This window comes from Lacerta agilis, chromosome 16, assembly GCF_009819535.1.
Source record: "Lacerta agilis isolate rLacAgi1 chromosome 16, rLacAgi1.pri, whole genome shotgun sequence".
NCBI classification, from domain to species: domain Eukaryota; kingdom Metazoa; phylum Chordata; class Lepidosauria; order Squamata; family Lacertidae; genus Lacerta; species Lacerta agilis.
This window is the reverse complement of record NC_046327.1, coordinates 644,011-670,578: the sequence shown is the minus strand read 5'-3', so window position 1 is coordinate 670,578 and position 26,568 is coordinate 644,011. Positions and strand designations below refer to the sequence as shown.

Here is a 26,568-nt window from a genome sequence, read left to right as displayed (position 1 = left end):
AGTAGAGACTTTGAAAATGTGCACAGTTGAAGAACAGCAGGAAGAAGTGAATGTGCTCTGATTTCTCTCTAGCCTTTAGAATGCGGCACTTTGGGGCAAGAGAAAGTACAAGGGAGTCTCTTAAATGGATACGGCCTGTTCTTCCTTCTTTGGCTTGGCACCCAGAGCTCACCTAAGGGGTCCCCACCTGCTTCCTGCTGAGTCCGGAGCAGAGCTCCAGCCACCCAGCTTTGGAAATACAATGGTCCCTTGGTTCTCAAACTGAATCCGTTGCGGAAGTCCCTTCCAAAACCAAGGCACGCTTTCCCATAGAAAGTCATGCAAAACTGATTAATCTGTTCCAGACTTTTAAAAACAACCCCTAAAACAGCAATTTAACATGAATTTTACTATCTAATGAGACCATTGATCTATAAAATGAAAGCAGTAATCAAGGTACTGTACTATAAAATAAATAAGACAGTTTTGTAGATGATAAAGATAAAAATTACTTTTTTTCTAAGACACCCTGATGAGAGTCATTGGATGGGCGGCTTATCCATTTCCACAGTCCCACAGTTGGTCAGTCAGCAGCTGAACTGGGTTCCACACATTCGCAAAAACCAATGAACCGAAAAAGCCTCAAAAAACGAAAATGCAAATTAAATAGTAAAAACAAAAGCGCCAAACTTAACCCATTCCGAAAGTCCATTTGACTTCCGAAATGTTCGAAAACCAAGGCGCAGCTTCTGATTGGTGCAGGCGCCCCGGAAACAATAGCCGACAGCCGCATCGGATGTTTGGCTTCTGGAAAGCATTCAGAAACCAGAACCCTTACTTCTGGGTTTTTGGTGTTTGGGAACCAAGGTACCACTGCATTTGCATCAGAATGCCCTAAGGCAGCCTTTTGCCCTGGCCACATAACAGCTTATGGTCAAAACTGAGCCATGATAACCGCCGTGCAGCTTTATTGCTTCCCAATGAAATACTTGAGCATCCAGGGAAGGCACAGTAAAAAAGCAGAAATCAGATGAACAGTCCTTAGTATCCCAACACGCTGAGAGGTGCCTCTTTCTTTAACAGTGGAAAACGTTGTCTTGTGGAACAAAGTATTCTGAATAATTTCTGACTCTGAAAATACTAAGCAGAGGTTCCTATAAGGAGGCCCAGCAGCATTTAAAGCTTCATTTCTTCTTTTTAAATGATGGCCATCGTGCTATCACAGAACTCTAAATTTCATGTGAGGCACCATGAGGTGGAACTCTGAAACGGAGTTCAGGTATTGTAAAGGCAGGAAGGGGGGGGGCAATGAAGATTGTAAATCTGGAAATGCTATACAAAATATCGTGAAGCAAAATATCCATCAAAATCACACTAAAACCTTATTCCTGTGAGAGTGGGTAAATGTTAGCTGGCCATCCTCTTGGGAAGGAGACTTTTGTATCAATAAAACAAAAGCCAAGAGACGTGAAGGCGGGGGAACTTTGCACTTGGAAGGTTCCGAGTGGTAGCAGAGTTTCTGCGCCAGTTTGACAGCCGGGCTGCCTGTTTTCTGCAGGAAGATGATGAGGAATCAAGTAGGCAAGAAACAGACGAAAAGAGACACCTGGATCCAAATAGCGAAGAGGTTCCAGAAAGAGACGCTAAGAAGATAATTGAGTGAGTCATTTGGGTGGGAAGCAAACCTTTTTGGGCACGGCTGGTACTTCTTTCTTTCTTTTGAAATAATTTTTATTGAATTTCAAAATTTTATATTCTACACAATCATCACTATCGCAAAGTATAAATCCCAACCCCCTCCCTTGACTTCCCTCAACTTCCCCTTCTGGTTCTTTAAATATTTGTTTCTCCTGCCTGTTTTATTCTACCTTAACTTTGTAATCTTTTTAACTAAATGTTACTGCATTAATTTTCCAGTTAGCTTTGCTGAAATGGCAAAAATCAAGAGTCAAAGACAATAGAAACTTTAAAAAGGATTGGGAACCGTTGATGTTGTATTTACAGAAATACTGTAAAGAAGTGGACTCGCTAGCAGGATTTGAGTAAACACTTCCAATTAAGAAAACAAATATAAAAGTTAAGAATGAAATGTAAGATGTGATTTGGGAAATATGGTACAAAAAGATAAGAACGCAATAACGTTTGGGCACGGCTAGTTCTGCGTCCTTGTGCAAGAGCTAGAAAGCCATGAAGGAATTGTGCAGCGTAAGTGAAGTGTCTCTCTTGCTTTGCAGGACGGCCAAACAAGATGTGGACGATGAATATAGCATGCACGAATACAGCGCCGGAGAGTCTCAGTCGTACTACACCGTGGCGCACGCGATAGCCGAGAGGGTGGAGAAGCAGTCTTCCCTCCTGATCAATGGCACATTGAAACATTACCAGGTATGCGCCCCAGGGGGAGAGGATGATGAGGATGATGATATTTATACCCCGCCCATCTGGCTGGGTTTCCCCAGCCACTCCGGCCGGCTCCCAACAGAATATTAAAAACACGATAAAGCCTTAAAAGTTTACCTCCTCAGTTTCTCCTTCTCCTTCTGCTGATTAAAACTTAGCAGCTTTAGGAGGTGCCCCCCCCGGTATAATGCACCAATATTGAATTGATTCTGCCCTCTATAATTGATTCTGAAAGAAGAGTCAGGGTTGTTTTTTGCCACCTGCAAGTTGGAGAACAGAGATTGTTCTAAAAGTAAGTCAAGGATGCGTAACCCTGGAAATAGACATTCAAGACACCAAGGGACAGTTAAGAGGCTGCAGTGTGTTGCGCCATGAGCAGCATTAATCTCTAGCACTGCGCCCAAAGTGCGTCCGTCAATAAAGGCCGTGGCATACGGAGTTGCAGGGCATCATGCGCAGGTACTAATACCTGCGGCTTCTTTTTTGTGATGCTGCCAGCCGCCTGCGCATCTTCTTCCACTGAGGAGCACCAAAGCCCCGAGGCACAAGATCAGAACTTTGCTGTGCGCAGACGCCGGGTAAATGAGGGGATTTCTCCTCCTGCATTTCAGATCCAGGGCCTGGAATGGATGGTTTCTCTGTACAATAACAATCTGAATGGGATTTTGGCTGACGAAATGGGGCTCGGAAAGACCATACAGACCATTGCCCTCATCACTTACCTGATGGACCACAAACGGCTCAACGGCCCCTATCTCATCATCGTTCCCCTCTCGTAAGTAGATGAACTCCTCTTAATGGTGTTTTTCTATGCGGTGCAGATTGGCTCATTAACAACGTGGACTTTATATATAAAAAAGCACGCGCTTAACAGTTAGATGAAGCACGCAGGAGGCTGTGCTGACGGGGGACTCTGGGCTCCGTCTGTGATTGTCTTTCCTTCTTCTCACATGTCATTGGGGACCAGATGGCTGAGAAAAGCATTAAGCATTATTGTGCTTTTTCGTTCTCCCTACTGTGAGTCACAAGGAGCCCGTGTTTCCTCTTTTATGCGACATCCGTTTCCCTTCCTTTTTAAAGAATTTTATCACAGCTGCTCGATCTTTAAAGGGGGTACTCTCCACTGGCCCCCTTTGCGGCATTGCAGCACCCTGGCTTCATAATAGCCTTTCTTTTCCCCCTTTTGGTATCGGTACCTCCTAGCCGTGAATATTTTCACTCGCTGACTCCCCAGCCACCTTTGCAGCCGCCCCACGGCTCTGTGTAACATTGGATTTCAAACAAACACAACATGAGCACCCTAGCACCCAGATCCCCAGGATGGAATTTTATTCTTGGAAACATTGAACTTTGGGAAAAACAACAACGCCCATCTTGGTCTTATTAAGGGAATAGTTTTAGTGAAAGCCAGTCGGCTGCATTATAAAGCGATAACACCACCAAGTCAGACACACCTTTGCGCAGGTGTGCGTGCGGTTGCAGAGCATCTCATCACCTTCCTCCAAGATGTCTTCCTTTACACCCTCCAAAATCAAAGGTCTGTAATCAAAATAAAGGACACGGCTGTCCTTGGCCTGGCTCCCTCCTTCCCTTGCGTAGAGCAGCGATTGAAAGGTCAACTTGTGGCGCCTGCCGCCCTCCTGCCGCACTGCCAGTTGGACTTCGCGTGACGTCTGATGCCAAGCGCTCTCCAAACCAGGGGTGCCTGAACTTTTTTCAAAAAGGGCCAGATTTGATGAAGTAAACATGCGTGAGGGCCGATCAATGTTGTTGACCTTTTTTAAGGATTTCAATTGTTTAGCTTTTTTTAGGATTTTACCCAAAAGATGTTGAGCTTGTTTAATAATTATAATAGTATTTTTTTCATTATTTGTACCCCACCCATCCGGCTGTGTTTTCCCCAGCCACTCTGGGTGGCTTCCAACAAAGATTAAAATACATTAAAATGTCACACATTAAAAACTTCCCTAAACAGGGCTGCCAACAGGATTGACGTTGAGCTTGTTATACAATTTTACCCCAAAGTTGTTGGGCTTTTTTTGGGAGATTCTACCCCAGGAAATAAACTGGCACAGGGGCCGGATTAAACCGACCGGCGGGCCAAATTAGGCCCCCGAAACGGACTTTGGACATGCCTGCTCCGATCATACGATGAGCTGCAATGCAGGCTTCTTCTTGGCATACACCCCTTGCGCTTGTTTGGGGAGAGCAAACGATGAGGCTCGGTTTGGGCAAGACGCTAAGCCAAGCCTCACTCCCGGCAGCTCACCAGGAGCAAAGCAGACGCCGTTTTCACCCCACAGACTGGCAGCCTGAGCATTCATTCACTTTTAAGCCATAGTTCAACTTCACGGCGGTTTGCAGGGCTCTATGAAGCAGCCCAGTCAGCAACCTCATTGCAGCAGCAGCAGCGCTTGAGCTTTTGAAACAAGCAGAAATCATTTTGGATCTGTGTGTTTGGTGGGGAGATAGCAGTGACCAACAGTAAGAGAGAGGGATAAAACTTTATTCGCATTGGCCAATGGCCATAGCAACAATAAAACATTGCAATGTATACAGAAAAGAAAATTTGATATAGAAGCACATTTTAAAATCCTGAATCATCAATCAGTTAGTGGCCCTTATTCTAATTGCCCCTGCTGACCCAACAGTAAGTGCACGAAGAGCTAAGAGCTATGTCCTCTGAGGGCTGGCTTAACCCTTTTCCTGCTTATTTTCCTATTTCTTAATTTTAATGTCTTAAAAATCATTATTGTTATCTCCCCCCCCCCAATTTTAACATATTCACCATATTTCCCCTATTTATTTTGTTAATTGTAAGCGTTTAATCAAACTCTGCTAGTGAGTCCATTTCTTAACATTTTTTCTGTAAGTATAACCTAAATGGTTCCCGATCTTTCTTAAAATCTCTGTTGTCTTTATCTCTAAGTCTTTCAGTTAGCTTCACCATTTCAGCGTATTCCATCCGTTTTCCTTGCCGTTCTTTAGGTGGTATTTTGTCACTTTCCCATCTTTGGGCCAGCAAAATCCTAGCCGCAGTTGTAGCATGCATGAAGAAGAGTTCCTTCTCTTTTGGCGGATCTTGACCTGAACCCGGGTGCTGGTTCAGTGGTGCAATTCTCACCTGCCACTTTCCCCTATTAATGTTTCCCCAAACTTTCACTTGCTGGAAACCTGCGTGAAGAAAAATGAGAGGTGCATCTGCCAAGCCGCTTTGGCCCTTTCATTGTGCCATCAGATCAGTTAGCAAGGAAGGACAAATACGCACAACAGGATTTCCATTTTCAGGGGAAATCTTCCGTCTTCAGAAGAAGACGGGGAAGCAAAGACCTCTAAGTGCAAAAAATGAATAAATCACAGGGTTTGTAATGACAGGCCTGCTGCACTGTCTTTCTGCAAACAGGTGCAGATTCTCCGAATCCCCTCCTCTTCAGCAAAGCACTAAAATATATTCAGGCAGCACATTGGACTCGCATTGGGCAAGTGTCTGCACGCATGTGAGAAAGGAGTCCCGAGCTGCAACCCAGACACCTTTTCCTCTCTTGGCTGGTGTTGTTTTTTTTTTTGTAACACAATTTTTATTCATTCTTATCTTTAAACTGCTGCATTGAGATATCTATCTGTTTACATATGACTGTCGACAATTACATAAAATTAAAAATAAATCAACAATAAAACCACTCAGGTGAACGTTTCTGAATACATTAACAAAGTTGTGCCTAAGTGTATATGCCTTATTACACTTATTACAGATATGAAATGATGTATAGAGACATGTTTTGCTTAGATTGGGGGGCCAAAAGTAAAAGGCATTTTGTATCCATAGCAATTAGAATGTTTAGGAATTTTTGAGGTAGGGAAGATTAAAAATTGCAATCTGTACTTCATGCATGCCAGACTGTGGCTCCTGTTCTGCCATATTATTCAAGTAATCAATAGGGCCTTGTTTCTTTGGGCCTCTTTACATTTTGTGTCCATTTTTCCAATAATGCTGTTTGCCATAGTTAATAATTGTAATGGTTTCCATGTCCTGGCAATAGTTGTTCTTGCAGCGGTTAATAGGTGTGTTAGCAGTCATTTGTTTCCCATTTTCAGCATGTTGTGACTACTAGAGCCAGTGTGGTGTAGTGGTCAAGAGCGGTAGACTTGTAATCTGGTGAACCGGGTTCACGTCTCCGCTCCTCCACATGCAGCTGCTGGGTGACCTTGGGCTAGTCACACTTATTTGAAGTCTCTCAGCCCCACTCACTTCACAGAGTGTTTGTTGTGGGGGACGAAGGGAAAGGAGATGGTTAGCCGCTTTGAGACTCCTTCGGGTAGTGATAAAGTGGGTTATCAAATCCAAACTCCTCCTCCTCCTCCTCCTCTTCTTCTTCTTCTTCTTCTTCTTCTTCCTACACAAGGGAAGCGGAGCCCGTCCCGGGGACTGCCTGGCCCTGGGAGCCTTTTCTGAGATGACGAGAAAAGCTTCTGCCCTCCTTCCTCCTGCTTCCTTTTGGTCTCGCGCCTTGAAAAATATAAAACCAGGCTGTAAAATTGGTTATATCTTTTATTGTAAGACTGCAGAGTTCCAACAATTGGTTTTGAGTCGCTTTGTGTTCTTCATCTTTTACGCAGGACTTTATCCAACTGGACTTATGAGTTTGACAAATGGGCTCCTTCTGTCGTGAAAATCTCCTACAAGGTTTGGTTGTCCTTTGTGTGCAGATATAAAGTGGGCAGTACAAACACACACACCCCTCCCCGCTTTCCCCCGTCTATTTGGTTGTATGGTTTTTCTGTGCGCTGAAAATGGCTCACCGTATTTTTCTGTGTATTAGAGGCCCCCTATTTTGGGGGAGTAAATTTAAAGAAAATGAGGGGAGATGGCGCAAAGTTGTTGAGCTTTTTAAAAGGGGAGTTGCAGGGCCGTTGCTGGGGGTTGGCAAAGGGGGCAGCTGCTCCCCCAAGTCACTACGGGCAGGAAACGCTCCCTAGAGCATGGACCGCCAACCAGCTGGTAGGGGGGGCATGCAGCTTCCCCCCACGCCACTGTGGGAAACACTCCCTAGAGTGCGTGCCTCCCGCACCGGCATGGGGGGGGGGATTTGGGCACCCACCAACCAGCTGGCTGGTGGTGCACAACTCCCGCCCCCCCCAAGCCACTATCCTTGTATAGGACGACCCCATTTTTTTCACATGAATTTTGAGTAAAAAAGAACCTCGTCTAATACACGGAGAAATACGGTAATCCGTACACTTAATCCAGGCTTGTTGCCATCCGCTGCCAGCCCCCTTGGGGTGATGGCTCAGGGCATGCGGAGGGAACTTCCTGGGATCCCAGAAGGCGTTTCTCATTGGCTGCTGAAGTGCCGTGGTGATCCCAGCAAAGGGGGGGGGCCTCAGCTTTGACACAGACCAGACGGGGGACTTCACCTCTCTGGGCCATGCATGCCTTGCAGAGGCCTCCCCCACCCCCACCCCCAGTTTGAAGCCCAGGGTCTTCTGCAAAGTCCCTCCCTTGTTCTGATATACTTCTGCTATGGATATATTCAGTTCAGTGCCGGATTTACATATAAGCTCACCAAGCTATAGCTTGGGGCCCCACTCTTTTGGGCCCCCCAAAAATGTAAACATTCAGTTCAACAATCACTTTGATAAAATGCATATTTTGTTATGTGCAAACAGCTTTAGATACCTATGAGGTCCCTAAATGACCATATAGCCCGGGGTGGCCAACTCCCAAGAGACTGTTGAAAACTGGCAGTGATCTTCCCCCTTTTTGGGAGTTCAGGTCAAAGTTGTTGAGCTTATTTAGGGAGGAGGAAAGCCATGTTTTTGGAGGGTTCAGGGAAAAAATGTTTAGCTTTTTTTAGGGGAGCCAAACTTGTTGAGCTGCTTTGGGGGGAGCAAGTGAGCTACCAGTGATCTACCACAGACATCCAGTGATCTACCGATAGATCACAATCTACCTGTTGCACGTGCCTGATATAGCATATATTCAACATGAAAAACAGTGACCATTTGTTGTGGACAAAGGACAGCTGCACATAGAATGGGCCCCATTACCTTCAGGAGCTGAGGGCCTCCTCAAACCTAAATCTGGCCCTGGTTCAGCTGCTGGTTAAAAGGGTCTCAAAATTATTTTGGGCTCTGCCTAGTGGGCCTCGCTGTGCTGAGGTTTTGCCTGCCTCGTGGCATCAAGTCTTTGCTCAGTTCATGTTGTTGTCACAACTTTGGGCAAAGGTCAGCATCAATAGCTGTCCGTAGAGTTTTGGGTGGGGCTGCCCCAAAGGCCGTGGCCCCAGCTTGGGGGGGTCCTTCTCAGAGGGGGGCTACCCTGGGGTGGACCCCTGCCGCTTTGTGACGCCATTGCGGCTCACCCGGCTGCAGGACGGTGGACGGAGAATAAGTCTGCCTGGTGATATGACCCTTGCCCCGTGTCGCGCCATCTCCGCTCAGGGCCGTGACCAAGAGACGATGCAGATGTTCCCTATCTGTCTCTGCACACTTCCTTCGTAGGCATTCAGAACAGTTTATAACAGTTCACAGTTACTTTCGGATATTGAAATGCAGCAGGAAAACGTTGATGATCGTAAGCATTCTGCCGTACAGTTGTATGTTCCTAAATATTTGTTGTAAATCATAGAATTGTAGAGTTGAGGGGACCCTGAGGATCATGTAGCCCACCCCCACCCCACCCCCCACAACGCAGGAATAGGCAGCTGTTCCTTACGGGGATCGAACCTGCAGCCTTGGCCCTGTCAGCACCACGCTCTAACCAACTGAGTTATCCAGGAGTATAATATGTGAGTGTTCATGTCAGAGATTTCAGGGTGGCTTACCAATACTGCATTAGTATTAATTCAGCCCCTGATGTTCTTAGGAAGACGCTTGTAAACAATACGGACCTGAGGCTGCCTTCAGCATAACTTGCAAAGCAATAAGACCTATTATCTGAGTGGAGTTTTCCGTCATTGTCAGTGGCAAAGTAATTACAATTCACTCTTTCTCCAGTTTTATCTGGAGAATTTGCTCCTTGCAGCTGGATCTTTGCAATTTGTTTTGCATTTCTGTACCCTTGTTTCAGGGGGTGTTTTTCTTTTCTCTTTCCAGGGCACACCTGCGATGCGCCGCTCCCTTGTCCCTCAGCTCCGTAGCGGGAAATTTAATGTTCTTTTGACGACTTACGAGTACATAATAAAGGACAAGCACATTCTTGCTAAGGTAACGCTGCATTTCTGGCTCCTCTCGGGGACGTGGTCTCTTGCCCTTGCCCCAAACGGCCAGGATTGCACCGAGCAAAGAGACTCCTGGCCCTGCGTCCGCGATTGCTGTTGTCTTTAAAAGGCAGCCCTGTGTTCCTCTCTGCCTGAATGGAGGTGTTGGGCTTTTCTTCCAGCCCATTCACCATCTCCTCTCCTGCTGCGCCACTTTCAGGGCTGCAGGTGAGAGAATGGCTTCGCTGCCTGTGGATCTCGCCATCCTCCCAGTGACGTTTATTGTGGGGGTCCTGCTATTCCATTTTGATCCGCGGCTCTTCTCTCGCTCTTTGTTTTCCGCGCGGAGACAAACACGGCGAGCAAAAGGAGTCCAGCTGTGTAGCCGCTTTCTGGATGTGGGGAGATAATAAGGGGCTAGAAGGAAACCTGCTATCTTCATTTTCATTTGTGCATTGAGACCCGGTAGCTCAAAATGGCTGCTTTTGATCTGAGTATCTCCTGAATAGTTAATAGACTCTGGAAAGTGGGAGCTAATCTTTGGGAAGCGTGGCTTCTGTGGGAGTGGAGGCATTTAAGTTACAGAGCTCCAATTGTCATACATCTGAGCCTGTGAATTTCTTAATGAGCTTTCATGCGCTTGCCATAGTCACCTTTTAAATTGTCGTTTTCTGACCCATCTCCCCCCTGGCCTAATATTCAATGGAGAACACGCATTCCTGGGCACAAGGACCTTCTGGTGGGCTTTTGAGGATAGCTTATTTAATCTTTGCAAAGATTTCCATCCTTTCATATATATATTTTTAAGCATACCTTAAACTTCTTTTCTGTGCTTTGAATCCTGCTTTCACCCAATTCCTCCCTCCCCTTTCAAATCCCCCCCATGGCTCTTTGAAGCATGTCCTGATGGGGACATAATTTTGGTTGCAAAGTGGCCCTCCTAAAACCAGAATTTGGAGCGCTTGGTTTCAATATTTCATTGGAGAAACTGCCGTCAGGCTCTGCACCGAGTGCACCACCCCAAATTCACGGCTGACCAGTTAGAATTTCTTTTTGGGCCACAGAACTAGCATGGGTTTGTAATTGCATATGGGATGACAAGCAGATGGGTGGGGTATAAATAATAATAATAATAATAATTATTATTATTATTATTATTATTATTATTATTATCAGCTTGGCTATCAGGTTCATATGGCGGCAAGTTACTTGTCACAGCTGCAGTTGGGCAGATCAGTGTCTCATCTGACTTGGAAACCCTCTCTGACAAGAGCGAGAAGTTTTCCTAGAATGGTAGAGTTGGAAGGGGACCCCAAGGGTCATCTAGTCCAACCCCCTGCAATGCAGGAATCTCAGCTCAATAGAAAACGGCGGTCCCATACTTAGACTGCAACCCTGCACCCTCTTGCTGAAGAGCAATCCCCGTTAAATTCTCTGGGGCTCTCTTCCAAATGGACAAGTGTAGGAGACAACTATTCTTAGTTAAGATGAGAAAGTTTTGTCTCCCAAGTTAAATGTGAGAGGTATCAGGACGTAATAGCATGGGGAAAAACATTTTCTCAGTTCAAAGAAAACAAGGCAGATATCATGCATGCAGGAGGAACGCTAAAGAGGGCAGAATAATTTACTTAAAACTTGAAGGCAGTCGTACCTTGGATCTTGGAACGCCTCGGCTCCCAAACAATCAAAACCCAGAAGTGAGAGTTCTGGTTTCCGAATGATTTTTGGGAAGCCGAACGTCCGACGGGGCTGCCGATTGGCCCCCCCCCCAGTCCCAGGCACACAGGAGGGCGGAGAGCTGGCCAGCTGCCTCAGCGTCTCACTGGCTCGATTGCCCGCAGCAGAAGAGCCCGTCGCGGCAATTTGACCAATGGACGGGCTCTTCCCCGGACTCAACTCTTGGGCCCCGGACTCTCGGCCTGGCGCCCCTGAGAGCCTGGAGCTTGTGTGCCCTGCACCCCTAGCGCCTATGGGTAAGACGGCTCTGAGGGGGGAGCAAGTTTGGCCCACAGGCCCCACGAAGCCCCTCCACTGCCAAGCCGTTTGGCGGAAGCATGCTGATCCTGTACCTGACATGGTTGCATTTTGGGTGTTCTGGTCACGTGCCTGCTGAATCTTTCCTTTATTGATTTTTAAGCTGAATTGCATGCGTAGAACTACGTTTGTCGCCTTGTCTTTTGATAGATTCGGTGGAAGTATATGATTGTAGACGAAGGCCATCGCATGAAGAACCACCACTGCAAGCTCACTCAGGTGCTGAACACGCACTACGTCGCCCCCAGAAGAATCCTCCTGACGGGGACGCCCTTGCAGAACAAGCTGCCAGAACTTTGGGCTCTGCTGAATTTCCTCCTCCCAACCATTTTCAAGAGCTGCAGCACCTTTGAGCAGTGGTTCAACGCCCCTTTTGCCATGACCGGAGAAAGGGTACGAGCATCATCATCATCATCCTAGTAATAATTTATTTATTATTCCCCGCCCACTTGGCTGGGTTTCCCCAGCCACCCTGGGCGGCTCCCAACAGAGTACAGTGGGACCCCGGGTTACAGACGCTTCAGGTTACATACTACGCTAACCCAGAAATAACGCTTCAGGTTAAGAACAGAAATTGTGCTCTGGCGGCACAGCAGCAGCGGGAGGCCCCATTAGCTAAAGTGGTGCTTCAGGTTAAGAACAGTTTCAGGTTAAGAACGGACCTCTGGAATGAATTAAGTATGTAACCAGAGGTAAAGGTAAAGGGACCCCTGACCGTTAGGTCCAGTCATGTCCGACTCTGGGGTTACAGCGCTCATCTCACTTTACTGGCCAAGGGAGCCGGCGTACAGCTTCCGGGTCATGTGGCCAGCATGACTAAGCCGCTTCTGGCGAACCAGAGCAGCGCACGGAAACGCCATTTACCTTCCTGCCAGAGCGGTACCTATTTATCTTTTTGCACTGGTGTGCTTTCGAACTGCTAGGTTGGCAGGAGCTGGGACAGAGCAACAGGAGCTCACCCTGTCACGGGGATTTGAACTGCCGACCTTCTGATCAGCAAGCCCTAGGCTCAGTGGTTTAACCCACAGCACCACCCATGTCCAGAGGTACCACTGTATTAAAAACGTGATAAAAGATCAAACATAAAAAACTTCCCTAAACAGGGCTGCTTTAGGGATGTTACTCGTTTGTTTGTTTGTATCACAACCTCTGTGAGTTTAACAATGCAAAATCTGTTTTATAAGGGTGGCTATACTTTTAAGGCATACTTTCCATGTTAGCATGATGATGCTAGCCTCTTTAAATTACGTTTTTTTAAAAAAACCCTCTAAATAAACCCCTCCGATTCTCAGTTTGCTAAACCATAAAGATACATGCTACAGATTGAACAGCGCAGTTTTTGTTTACACTGAAAAAAAATACCTTTTTAAAAAAATGTACGTGGTCTTTTTCCATGATGCTCTTGCAGGTGGATTTAAACGAGGAGGAGACTATTCTGATCATCCGGCGCCTCCACAAAGTTCTGCGTCCTTTCTTGTTGCGGAGGCTGAAGAAAGAGGTCGAATCTCAGCTGCCAGAAAAGGTTTGTGGAAGAAGGAAGACCTTCTGGAGTTTTTCTAACGTTCTGTATTACAGTGAATCCAGAATTCGCAATGCCACAAAGTGAGCCGCAAAAACATATGGCTGAAGACAAAGACGAATGGAACTTGGTTGGCTCTGAATCTTGCCTTGATTTCCCCTTCCGTGTTGTGAGCCCAGAGAATATCAGGGGCGGAAAAATGAGACTCGGGACACAACAAGATCTGAGCCCGTCTGCATCGCCCAGGGTTCAGTAGTCCTGGAATCTGTATCTACAGAATCACTTTTTCCTAAAATCACAATAATTTCTATTGGTCTCCATTGCTGTCTTTTGCTGTGGGCTCCCTTTGCACCTCTGCCTATTCTGTAACTCTCTTTATTAATAGTGTAGAAGAAAGCCTCCTTTTCACAGATTGCACCCAAGGCAATACGAGAGGAAAACAACCTTCTGATCTCCCTGGGGCATCATCTGATGCTTTCACAGCTCAGATATTCCCCAGTGCCAAGACTTGTGAGATCGAAGGTGAAGGGGCTGCAGGCTTGTGGAATCTGCCGTGACCCTGACTTTAAACAACTGGAAATAGGTTGAAAAGAAATGCATCTGGAACGTTATGATTCTTAAATTGGGAGCCCGCAGTCCCGCAGAAAAATCCATTCCTAGTTGCCTCCTCTCTGCAGACTTGCTTTCTTTCAGTGGTATAATTTAATGGGGAGGTCATTTTGTTGTTGGTGTTGTTATGTAATTAGGAGTCCTTGCTGATCTCCTGCAAATCACCCAGAAAATCTATATTTTGCCCACCCCTGCCTTAAAGCAGAAGAAGGTAGAAATGGATCGGCCGTTCAGTCGCTTGGCGATTTGCAGCATATCTGCAAGGATTTCTGATGATGTCGTTGTTTAACGACAGCAGCAGCAAAACGGCTCCACCCTCAGCCAGGTAACCAAATTTGTCTGGTCAGTTCTGGTTCTCTTCTGCGCTGGGCTTTGGCAGATGAATCTTGGGTTTCTAATAGATCAAGTAGATCCCGTAAGCTTGAAGTCTTTAGAAAATGTCTTCTGGCTTACGGTGCCATTGTCCCACTTCAGTCAGATATTCAGAGATACCATGAGATTCTCGCCAGGGCACGAGGCGTTTCCATTACTCTGAATTTTTGAGAGTGACATGTGACTTGCTGTTGGGTCCCCTCCTCACAGGTGGAATATGTGATCAAGTGCGATATGTCGGCTCTCCAGAAGATCTTGTACCGCCACATGCAAGCCAAAGGGATCCTCCTCACAGACGGCTCCGAGAAAGACAAGAAGGTGAGCAGAATACATGAGAGATCCACTCTCTTTCCCAGAGCAACCCTAGCCTGACCCGAATAAGTCAACGGGAACCCTGGGGGGGGGCAGTCAGGGCTTGGGAGAGGGGGTGGGAGGGTGATTTATAGGCACTTCTCTGCTGGCAAACAGGATCATGGCCAGAGGGGAGGGGAGGGGCTTTACTGCAGCAGAGGCCATAGCATCACCCAACTGGGTGGAAAGGCCCCTGGTGTTAGTGGCCAGTCATAGGGCTGGGCGATACCTGGCTTTCAACATTGTGATCTTTCACCAGCTAAACATTGCAATATATTTCACCATGTCTGAAATAAGGATGGAGCTATGGAGAGGCATCGGCTGGCTTCACGGTTTTCCCCGCATCGTGATTTTTGCCAGCGCCAGGCTCTTGTGATACGCTGCAGGGGAGAACTGAGCTGGCAGAGTTAACCGGGGCTGCAGGAATCGAGAGAAGCTTTGGCTGGCTTCACAGTTTTTCCCGCACACACGCGCGCACACATCACAATTCGTAATATATTGCCAGGTCAAGAATTACGAATACGATACAGTGGAACCTTGGTTGTCGAATGTAATCCGTTCTGGAAGACGGTTGGACTTACAAAACATTCAACAACCGAGGCGCAATTTCCGGTCGGCAAATTCCTTTGGAAAATGGAGAAACGCACCACAGAAGCCGTTCAACTTCCAAGGCACGTTTGAAAACAGAAGCATTCCCTTCCGGGTTGTCTGTGTTTGGCTTCCGAATTGTTTGACAGCCGAGGTTCCACTGTATCACAATATGGACACCAAACTGGTTCTGGTGATATATCAAGATATCGCCCAGCCGTAGGCAGTAGAAAGCCTCAAAATGCAGGGCATGGCAGGACGGGATGCTGGGAAATTTGAATCCAGAGTTCCACTCATGCTCCAGTAGATCTGATGCGTGGATCCCTTAGCCAGCCAGCCTGGGGCTAATGTAGCTTTCTTTTTGAAAGATGCTCTCCTATCCTGGCTGGGACAAGCCAGCTCCTGTGCCTCAGTGCCTCGTAGTCACAGTTTGGACTTCTCCTGGCAGATTTCATTATATCCCAGGAGCAGGTTTTCACGAATAGCTGGAACACTGGAGTGCTTTGAAATCCCTACAGCATATTACAAGAGGCCTAAAGTATGTCTCCTGTGTTAGATGGTCTGCCGAGTTTTGTGGGATCTGCCCAGGTTTCCACTGGACTTTGTGACTTCTCATGTTCCTTCCTCAGGGAAAAGGAGGCGCCAAGACTCTAATGAACACCATCATGCAATTAAGAAAGATCTGCAACCACCCCTATATGTTTCAGCACATTGAGGTGAGTCAACGTTGCGCCTTCGTTATCTCAGGGGTTAATGGGATAGAGTAGACATGGACTTTGTTCTTTCTGGTCTTAAATAATTCTATGTAGGGCGGAGCCAAAGGGGGAAGCCCCCAGGAAAAACAGCCTCTTTAGCAAACTTTAGAAAAAAAGAAATCTGTTTAAAAAAAACAACACCAAAATACCAGCAATAAAAGGAGGTGAAGGTGTTTGTCCCTCGTGTGAGGAATTCTTCAGGCACAGACACTGATCTTATGTTGACTCACAGAGTAGTATTTCTCTCATTGGAATGTAATCCCCCCCCCCAACAACCTTGCAGTGAGGTCTACCCAGAACAGGTCTCACTGATGATCCAACATGCATTGGAACAAGGAAACAATGCGCAAAGCTTGCCTTTGAGGATTGACTAAGCTTTTGCCTGTAACTGCACTTGTAGATCTTTCCCATAACCGAGTGTCATGTGCCACCCTGAACGAGATAAAAGATACTTCATCATCTTCTAGCTTGTTTTAAAAAGGTTCGTTTTTATACACCATTTGCAAAGGAATATTTAGGCAAGATTTGATCTTATTAACGTGCCATTCTTTTATGTAAGGCAAATACATATTGGTACATACTGAATTTTTTCATACTTTATTAAGATGACATGCTATGTTAAAATAGGAGGTTTTTATTGGCCCTTTATTTACCAATCCATCCATTTCAATAAGTTGCAAGTAGCTTGCCAGTTGATTCGCACCAGAGAAGTATGTTTATTACAATGTGCTGTGTGCACTAATAAGAGAAATGCCATTTTTTAAATCGGTTATTTTAACTCACAGTTGCACCACCAACCTAGATTTATGAGTTTAGAAAGACTTCTGTTGGGTGTGGTTTAATCTAGTAGTGTTAAGTAATTTGCTGTTCTCCATTTTCAGGAATCCTTTGCTGAACATTTGGGCTATTCAAATGGTGTCATCAATGGGTAACTATTGTTTTTTACTTCCTAGAACTTGTACTCACATAATCTTTTAGGGTTCAGGGTTTAGATAGTTGCTTGGCAATAGGTTGGGCCTTTTATCTTTTTGGGTTTTGTGTAGGGTTTGGGGAAGGTAGTCCCTGTGCACCCGAATATCTGAGAAGAAACCACACATGGTTCGTTTTCTTCACTCCATCCCAAACGTTCCGCTTAACAGCCTATAGGCGAGAAGTAGGATATGCAATTATGCATAGAAATTGAGATGCAGTTGGTGCTGCTAATTGCATGTGCAAATGTCACCTTGTTAATATTTATTATCCAGCCTTTTCTCTTCACAGAGCTGAGCTTTATCGGGCTTCGGGGAAGTTTGAGCTGCTCGATCGTATTCTGCCGAAGCTGCGGGCCACCAACCACCGTGTGCTCCTCTTCTGTCAAATGACGTCCCTCATGACCATCATGGAAGACTATTTTGCTTTTCGGAATTTTGCTTACCTGCGACTTGACGGTAACGTTCCAAAGTGAAAGGAGCTCGGGAAATAAATGGGGGGGGGGTGTCTTGTGATCTTGGAGACGGGGCTCTTTGGCCAGGGTCTCCAGCTCTCAAAGGCCTGTTTCTCCCCCCCCCCCCCCGCCACCTGGTGGTCCAGGGCACTGAGAAGGTGTCCCCTTCCTTCAGATCAGTAGACATGCCATCCGCCAGCCAGAAAGTTCCTTGTTTATATCTCACAAGCCGCTCTTGCAGCTCCGCTGACTGTATGATGGAGAGAACAATACTTCCCTGACTTACTGGAAATGCAACTCTGAGTCACGGCATTTGCAAGCCCTCCCAGGACTGACGCCAGTCCTTTGCAGTCGTTGCACAAGATGGATGTTGGGTCTTAGCTCTCCTCTTGGACCTTTCCCCTCTTGTATTTGCCATGAGAGTTTGTTCTTTATTATTTTACATTGATTTACATTAAGATGGTGCAGTTTTCATCAAAATCGATTTATCTATCTTGGCGGCTTCCCATCCTTACTTTTGAGAAGGTCTAATTTTGCAGCAGGTGCTGGTGCAGTTCTAGGTGACAGACCAATCTGTAGTCCAAACCCAGTTTAAAGTCCATATTGTTATATCAGTTGCATAATTTTTGGCCTGGCAGTGTATCACGAATCCTGGTGTGTGTTTGTGTGTGTGATGCAGAAATCACGATGTGGGGGAAACTATGGAGCCAGCCAGTGCATCTACAAAGCTCCATCTTTATTTCAGACATTGTGATATACCAATGTTGGTATCTGAAGAAGTGTGCATGCACACGAAAGCTCATACCAGGAACAAACTCAGTTGGTCTCTAAGGTGCTACTAGAAAGAATTTTCGATTTTGTTTTGACTATGGCAGACCAACACGGCTACCCACCTGTAATTGTGATATACCAGTACAGTGATATACAGTACCTTTGTTTATGAACTTAATCCGTTCCGGAAGTCCGTTCTTAAACTTAGGCGTGCTTTCCCATAGCAGTGGGGGACTCAATTTACAGATGGAACACACTCAACAGGAAGTGGAACATGTTCTTATTCCAAGGCAAAGTTCACAAACCAAAACAGCTACGTTCTTAATCCAAGTTGTTCATAAACTAAGCTGTTCTTAAACCAGGGTACCACTGTGGTACCCTGGTGTTTAGCTGGTGATACATCATGAAGTTCAAAAACCAGCTCCACCCCATTCCAGGCATTGTGCTATATCAGTGTGGCCCCCCAGCCCTAGAGGGGGTGGGCTTTGTTAGGCTGCTTTGATACTTCCCACCGGATGGAGAGTGGAACATTGGACTCGCCTGAAAGGTGCCTTCCCATCCTCCTATGTTAATTGTAGGGCTTTTGCAGGGGAACAAACCAAGTGCATTTTCTGCCTCTTAATGCTAGTTCTGTATTTCTACGCCCCTTAATGCTAAGACCGTGTTTTTGGTGCACTTAACTTTTTTCTTATATGGATGCGTGTTTGTTAGAATTGAGGTTGTTCTGTTTTCTTTTTTCCCTTTGGGATTGTTCTGTGCATTTTCCTTCCTTCTCTTTTGGGTTGTCTCTGGCCTGCCCTGTATCCTGGGTTGGTCTCATCCTGAAATGGGCTGGCGTCAGGGCTGCAAGGGCTCAGGGATGCCTTGACTAGGAGTTGCATCTCTGGGCTATGAACGTCAGGTGGCGCTAGATGCCACCTGGTGGATGGGCGCCCATTGAACCCACCTTTCAGGTGAGTCCCAGCGGTTTCCTTTCCCGCATGAGCTCCAGGTTATGTTGTGGGACCCAGCTTAAAATGCGCACTCAGTTCGCTGGAAAAACACTCAAGTCCATTGATGGAAATCACTTTATCTGTGTATTCCTCTCATCTGGTCCAATTCAGATCATAGAAGGGACCCCCCAAGGGGCATCTACTCCAACCCCCTGCAATGCAGGAATCTTCTGCCCAATGTGGGACTCGAACCCATGACCCAGAGATGAAGAGTCTCATGCTCTACCAGCTGAGCTATCCCAGCGATGTTTAAGAAGCAATAGTTCTTAACACTAATTTCCTATGTGATTTTTTTTTTTAATTTGAAGTTAACTCGGAAGTTGAAGGAATTTGTTTCCAAAATCTGTCTATTTTAGCAGTAGATGACTCTATATATTTTTACTTAAAATAATGTGAGAAGTAGAGCTCGTAAATGAATTCTTTTGCAGAAATGTGATACGTTAATGTGATTTTAAAAATTAATCAGACTTCAAATTGCATGCATGCTTGTTTTTCTCTTGGGGTGAGTTACTTCACCAAAGAGACTTTTTTACCCCCAAAATATGGAGATACATAAATATATGCCAGTGAATTTCAGAGCATTCTCCCTTTACCTCTAGCAGCAATCACCTCTGTCTGTGACTGAAATTGAAACGTTCAGTCTTTATATATTAGAAGAACATACTTGGCAAAACAAAACACTTCTAGGTGAGCAGCAGTTTGAGCCTTCTAATTAAAAGGTAATCCAAGGCTTCAGTAATATAAAATGCTTTGATCCCAAATGTTTTTGCTAAGCAGTCAACCTCCTTTTTTTCAGTAACATCACTTCAAAGTAAGTGGCTCGGGGTCACAGTCAAAGCTGGGTGGGTTGGTTGGTTTGTTTTTTTAAAAAATAGAATAGCAGATGATAGTTCATCAGTTCTCTGCATTGACAAAATGCAGAATTCTGCAAAAACACAAATTCTGCAACTAGAACAAAGTAAATAATTACACAAGCGTTTATACTTTATTTCTTCCAATCTCACCATTTGGCTTTATGAATTGAAAGACACACCCCATTTAGCGGTCCTTTTCCCGGAGCCTTATAGAAGTCCGTTCTTTGCTCCTTCCGGTTCCCCAGGAGTCAGCGCACTGATAACGCTGCAAATAACAGCGTTTGTGCGAATGCTGGTGGTGTTTATTATAGCCGTTCATACAGACAGCTGGAGCCCCAGTGGCTTGTGCTGGTTTTGAACCCTATAAAAGGACCCTGGCAAGAGAAGGGAGAATTGAAGAGGGCCTCACTTGGAGATGCTTTGCAGTGACACCTGCTTCTTCACCTGCTCCTCTTTTCAGGAACGACGAAATCGGAGGACCGGGCAGCCCTGCTGAAGAAGTTCAACGAGCCCAATTCCCAGTATTTCATCTTTCTGTTGAGCACGAGGGCAGGAGGGCTGGGCTTGAACCTCCAGGCAGCCGATACGGTCATTATTTTCGACAGCGACTGGAATCCCCACCAGGTTATTTACAGACCACAATTATTATTATTTCTTCTTCTTCTTCAAATGATTTTGTATTAGTTTTTAACACATATTCTCCAGCATAACATCCTTTTAAACATCATTTCGAAATTTTTGGCTATTACAGCCTATGTCTTCCTTCAACCTCGACTGATGGTTTTCTGAAGTCTTTCTGATTATGCATTTTGTTACTATAATTATTGCTATAAACTCAAACTTCCAATACATCTATTCTTAATTCTGTTCACAATAATTTATAAATTGCTCCTTGCAAAACTTCTTTTAACCCTACAAGCGATGTCAGTTGATTACAATTGCTTTCCAAATATATCGAAAACTTCCTTCCATTCCTTTAGGAAAGACTGGTCCTGCTGGTTCCGAATTTTCCCTGTTGGTCTCGCCATCTCAATATAGTTCATCAATTTCTCTTACCACTCTTCTTTAGTTGGTATTTCTTCTTGTTTCCATCTTTGGGCCTTCATTTGTTACACAAAGAAACGGTTCCCTTTGCCATTAAAATTCTCGCAGCCACTGTCACATATAAGAACAATTCCCTTGCGCTTTTTGGGATATCAGAGCCCAGTATCCCAAGAAAGAAGGCCAGTACTTTATTTTTTTTGAAAACACGATCTTACCCATTTTTATTTTTATTTTTGTTCCATATATGTTTCATCCCCAAATTCCGTAATTTTTCTGCAAGTCCACCACATGTGCAGCATCAAATTGGAAAAAGTACCCTCAACATTGGAGTGGCAACAGAAACTAATGTCGTACGCAGAACTGGCTAAGCTATCAGTTAGAATAAGAGACCATGCAGATCAAGTATTTTTCAATAAATGGGGTTTATTAAAAAGTTACATAAAAGATTGCAACATATGAAATCTGTGGCAGCCTTTGAATAGCTTCTGTTATACACCAAACAGGTTTAAGAAAGTACAGTACAGCGGTGCCCCGCTAGACGAATGCCTCGCTAGACGAAAAACTTGCTAGACGAAGGCTGCCCCGCTAGACGAAAAAGTCTATGGGGCTGCCTCGCAAGACAAAAAAATTTCGTCTTTTTTTTCGTCTAGCGAAAGCACGGCTGTCATTGCCACTTCGCTAGGCGAAAAACCTGCTAGACGAAAATTTTCGCAGGACGAATTATTTTCGTCTAGTGGGGCACCACTGTATCTGGGCTAAGCAATTATTTAAAACAGACACAAACAGTGCGCTAGATAAATATAAATTTAAAGCTAGATGGAGTTGGTGGGAACTGCTGGTAGAAGAAGACTGTGATAAAGTGTAATAGATATTGGCAATTCTTTGATGTTTATTTGTTATGCACAATTTTGATTTTGTGTGTTTTTTTAAGTTCAATAAAGTAACTTAAAATCTAAAGGAAAAAGAAACCACTCCCTTTGCCAATTGTTAGTGGAGGGATGCCTCTCACCTCTGCCCTGTTTAGGGAAGTTTTTAATGTGTGATATTTTAATGTATTTTTAATGTTTTGTTGGAAGCAGCCCAGAGTGGCTGGGGAAACCCAGCCAGATGGGTGGGGTATATTATTATTATTATTATGATTATTTGTTTTGAGATATGATGCTCCTGCATGCAGCCTTTGGCCAGCAGGGAGTTCTGTGGGTGAAGAGTTCCTGGGAATCTTGGCTTGGGATGCCTCCAAGCTGCTCCTGCCAGCTCTTCTGTCAGAGGAAGACTTTTTTGGCTCTGCCTTTTTGGCTCCCATTTGAAAATGTCGCTGCCAACCTTTAGATAAGGAGGGCTCAGTGCAGAAACGGATTGGCAGATGAGACAGGCGGGTTGCTGTTGCTTCCTGGGAACAGGAAGGGCAAGGCAATGGGGACGTCGGTGGGGTGCAAACGCCCCCAGGAGCGTTGCCCTATTGGGAGATCAGAGAACCCCCAGAACAGGGAGAAGAGAAGAAGCCCCATTGCACACTGCCAGGTCAACGACCGCGGATACAACCCCTGGTCTCAAACGAAGTCAGAATCAAAGGGCAAACTGGATATTTATTACGAGAACAGGAGCTCAAATGATTAGGGAACCGGAATGGGATTGTTTGTTTGCCCGTCTTAGGAGAAGGCAGGTGCTGGCACCACACGGCCAGTGAAATGAACTCTATCCCAAATGCGCATTTCACTTAAGTGCCAAAATGCATCAATTTCATTAAATATACTATATTTGGGAGCCGCCCAGAGTGGCTGGGGAAACCCAGCCAGATGGGTGGGGTACCAATAATAAATTATTGCAAATTAAGATTATATTTATTTCATTAAATAAGCCATGCTTCTCTCATATAATCCTGTGCACCGAAAGCTTAAAAGTTTAAGCAGTTTCTGAATTTGGCTTGTCGTCTTTAGCCTTTGATCTTTATAGGTTTATATATATATAGATATATATGTAAAACCGTGGCTTCGTTTTGCTTCAGCCAGCCCCCCTCCCCCCCCCAACCCGGAGCTAATCCGTTCCATGCAACGTGTTTCCCGCAGGACTTGCAGGCGCAAGACAGAGCCCACCGCATCGGGCAGCAGAACGAAGTCCGCGTCCTGCGACTGTGCACCGTCAACAGCGTGGAAGAGAAGATCCTGGCCGCTGCCAAGTACAAGTTGAACGTGGACCAGAAGGTTATCCAAGCCGGCATGTTCGACCAGAAGTCCTCCAGCCACGAACGGAGGGCTTTTCTCCAGGCCATCTTGGAGCACGAGGAAGAAAACGAGGTAGTCTGCAAACGTGTCTTAAGCCTTGAAAATTTAAGATTGCATTCCCCTCCCCCCCCCCACTTCCAAGATCTAATGCTCATGGTGTTACTGGCCGTGTCTACTCTAAAACCATGTGCCCAGGCAGCCTGAACTCTGTGGCCGGCGTTAATTACCCAAGCCAAGCGAAATGGCATCGTTTGCCCTACTTTGCATATTTGGGCATGTTTGCTGTTTTGCATAATTGATGCTGGTCATAGGAAGGGAAAGGAGATAAGGATTGGAGATGACAGCCATCCCTCTGGCTTCTGAAATAGCAGCAGCAGGCATTGGCCATATGCTTTTGGGGCCATGTTTGCCGCCATAAACGCTACTAACTTGATGAAGATGCTGTTTTGGGAGAAGGGGGGTGACACTAGCAAAGATTCCTTGCATGAAAGCTGAATTATTCCACACTGAATATGCATTTGTATATAGATAAGACGGACAAATTAATTCGGGGGGGGGAGAGATTTCCATCCCCCCCCCCTTTCAGTAATCTCCCTCAGGGCTGAAATAAGCATCTAGCTTCCTAGCGGCTGATCAGATTATTTCTATATAAAATGAAATATTGTGATTTTGAATGTGTCTCCAAAATTGCTCAGGTCTTCATATTTATAGTATCTTAAAATAGAAACAAAGAAAAAACAGGCATACATATATGATTCAGAATCAGGACTTTACAAATGTTAAGAACCAGGAATTGCTGGAAAACCTGGCTACGTATTTTTAAAAACCTTGTTTTCAATCCAGTGGCTGCTTATGGGAACATTTTATGGAACCACTTATATTGTTGAATTGTTGACTGAATAAAAGCCTTGCATACACGTTGCAGAAATCCGTCTCTCTCCATTTTCCCCTTTCCCAAAGCACCCCTTTCTGATCCTGAGTGTGTGTCGGGAAAATTCCTTCTCTGTCTCTCTTTCGTTTTTGTCATCCTACTGGCACAATCTCCATGTGCTGTTTTTATAAAGTCCAGAAAGGGAGAGGCAATAATGGGAATTTCTGATCGGCTGCTGTGATGGGCACACGCATCATCCCTCAGGGAGACCTATTATGCCAGCCTTTGCCAACGGGATGCCCTCCAGATGGGGTGAACAGCTGTTCCGAATGGGGCTGATGGGAAACAGATGGGAGGCATCACATTGGTGGACGCTAATTGTGTTATCGGGGTGTGTTTTATCCTTTTTTAGCATCACCTCCCTTTTTAAAAATGTTACATTATTTAAATAATAAAATTTGCCTTCAGTTGAGGGGGGTTGGACTACATGGCCCTTAGGGGTCCCTTTGTGTTTCACTCAGCTGATGAGCAGAAATGGAAGCCCTTTCCCTTTTCCTGGGAGTGGCCCAGGGGCGGCGGGGAGATGGGAGACTCCCCCAGGCTCCCCTGCCAGCGCTGCCACCCACTCAGCTTAAAAGGGGGGGGGGGAGGCTGTTTTGAACAGCGTTTGGCTCCCTTAAAGCCCTTGGCTGCCTCCCTCCCCCTTGAAGATTTCGCCAAGACAGAGAACTTGGAAGCAAGGAGGGAGACGCACAACGGCTTTCGTGAGCCTTTCTCACTCTCCTTCTAAGTCCCTGAGAGAGTTGGCTGTCCACCGACGGATGTTTTTTTACACCCGTCTCAGGAATGTCTGTGCATCTTTATGTGGGTGCACACCTGTAAATTCTGTGATTTTGCCTCCTCACCTGCAGGAAGAGGATGAAGTTCCCGATGATGAGACTCTGAATCAGATGATTGCACGGCGCGAAGAGGAATTTGATCTTTTCATGGTAATGATACCATACAATCCCTTTTTAAAATCTTCCTTCCTTTGATTCCCTTTGCAGCTCACTTCCTAGCCTAGTGGTGGAGTTCTGTTTCAGTCCTTCTTGAAATTCTGAAGATGGGGGGGGGGGGGTGCTGGCACTTTCTGGGCCAAAAACCTCTTGTCGCTTCTGGGTCATCCTCTTCCATAAAAAGCACCCTCCTCGATCATGGCCTTTTCAGGGGCCAGTGACGGTTTGCACAGTCCTCCCTGGTTCCCTTGAAATAATAATAATAATAATAATAATAATAATAATAATAATAATAATAATAATAATAATAAAAATAAAAATAAAAATTTAAAACCCCATTTGGTGGGGTTTCCTCAGCCACTCTGGGTGACTTGCAGCAAAATATTAAAATACAATAATTCATCAAATATTAAAAGCTTCCCTAAACAGGGCTGCCTTCAGATGTGTTCTAAAAGTCTGGTAGTTGTTTTTCTCTTTGACATCTGAAGGGAGGGCATTCCACAGGGCGGGTGCCACTACCGGGAAGGCCCTCTGCCTGGTTCCCTGTAACTTGGCTTCTCTTAGTGAGGGAACCGCCAGAAGGCCCTCGGTGCTGGACCTCGGTGTCTGGGCTGAACGATGGGGGTGGAGACGCTCCTTCAGGTCTACTGGGCTGAGGCTGTTTAGGGCTTTCAAGGTCAGCACCAACACTTTGAATTGTGCCCAGAAACATACTGGGAGCCATACTGTAGTTCTTTCAAGGCCAGTGTTATGTGGTCTCGGCGGCCGCTCCCAGTCACCAGTCTAGCTGCCGCATTCTGGATTAGTTGTAGTTTCCGGGTCACCTCCAAAGGCAGCCCCACACAGAGCGCATTGCAGTAGTCCAAGGGAGAGATAATGGTGCAGTCACGGTTGAAAGTACATCACTTGAACTAGTAAAGTTGTCGATTCAGGTAAGTAGCCATGTTGGTCTGACACAGTCGAAATATATATAAAAAAATAAAAAAATAAAAATTATCCAGTAGCACCTTAGAGACCAACTAAGTTTGTTCTTGGTGTGAGCTTCCGTGTGCAGGCACAATGTCTATCTGAAGAAGTGTGCATGCACACGAAAGCTTATACCAAGAACAAACTTAGTTGGTCTCTAAGGTGCTATTTTTCTTAGTAAAGTTGTGTTCCTGTTCTGAGAATTCAGCCCCTGTGTCGCCCAGTATGGAGGGAAATGAATGGATCTGAATCTGCCACAATCTCCATATTTTTGGCTGATGAACCGAATGAGTTGTTCTTTGTTCCTTCCTACAAAACCTGTATGAAAGGTGCCCCAGTGGGCTGAGGGAAAGTCTTGGAAGGGCTGCCTTTTTCCCGATGTGCCACAAGAGGCTGCTGCTGCTGCACCTGCTTGGCTGACAATCCAACTGGCCGCTCCTCTTCGCCTTTCCTGCCCCGTCCCTTTCCGTTGCTTCTCCGCCACGGATCTGGGGAAATGAAAGCAAGCAGCAGCTGCTGCTACTGCATCCAAAAAGAGTGTTTCGCTCCAAGAATAGCTATCGGTTGCTGTTTGTTTGCCACCCTTATCTGGCAGCAGTCAAGGCAGCGTAAAAATTAAGCTAC

General features: G+C 45.6%; 1 protein-coding gene across 2 annotated transcripts in view; it reads left to right on the top strand.

Annotated features, from left to right (window-relative positions):
• SMARCA2 (SWI/SNF related, matrix associated, actin dependent regulator of chromatin, subfamily a, member 2) overlaps positions 1–26,568 on the top strand; it is a 117,408-nt gene that overhangs the window by 54,811 nt on the left and 36,029 nt on the right. For both annotated transcript variants that reach the window (XM_033174070.1, XM_033174069.1), the window contains 14 exons: positions 1,538–1,638; positions 2,214–2,364; positions 2,991–3,154; positions 6,997–7,063; positions 9,475–9,585; positions 11,763–12,005; positions 13,021–13,134; positions 14,323–14,430; positions 15,681–15,767; positions 16,688–16,734; positions 17,067–17,233; positions 20,307–20,470; positions 22,957–23,184; positions 24,895–24,972. In XM_033174070.1, coding sequence (XP_033029961.1) covers positions 1,538–1,638; positions 2,214–2,364; positions 2,991–3,154; positions 6,997–7,063; positions 9,475–9,585; positions 11,763–12,005; positions 13,021–13,134; positions 14,323–14,430; positions 15,681–15,767; positions 16,688–16,734; positions 17,067–17,233; positions 20,307–20,470; positions 22,957–23,184; positions 24,895–24,972 — 1,830 coding nt within the window. The remainder of the gene's footprint in view (positions 1–1,537; positions 1,639–2,213; positions 2,365–2,990; positions 3,155–6,996; positions 7,064–9,474; positions 9,586–11,762; positions 12,006–13,020; positions 13,135–14,322; positions 14,431–15,680; positions 15,768–16,687; positions 16,735–17,066; positions 17,234–20,306; positions 20,471–22,956; positions 23,185–24,894; positions 24,973–26,568) is intronic.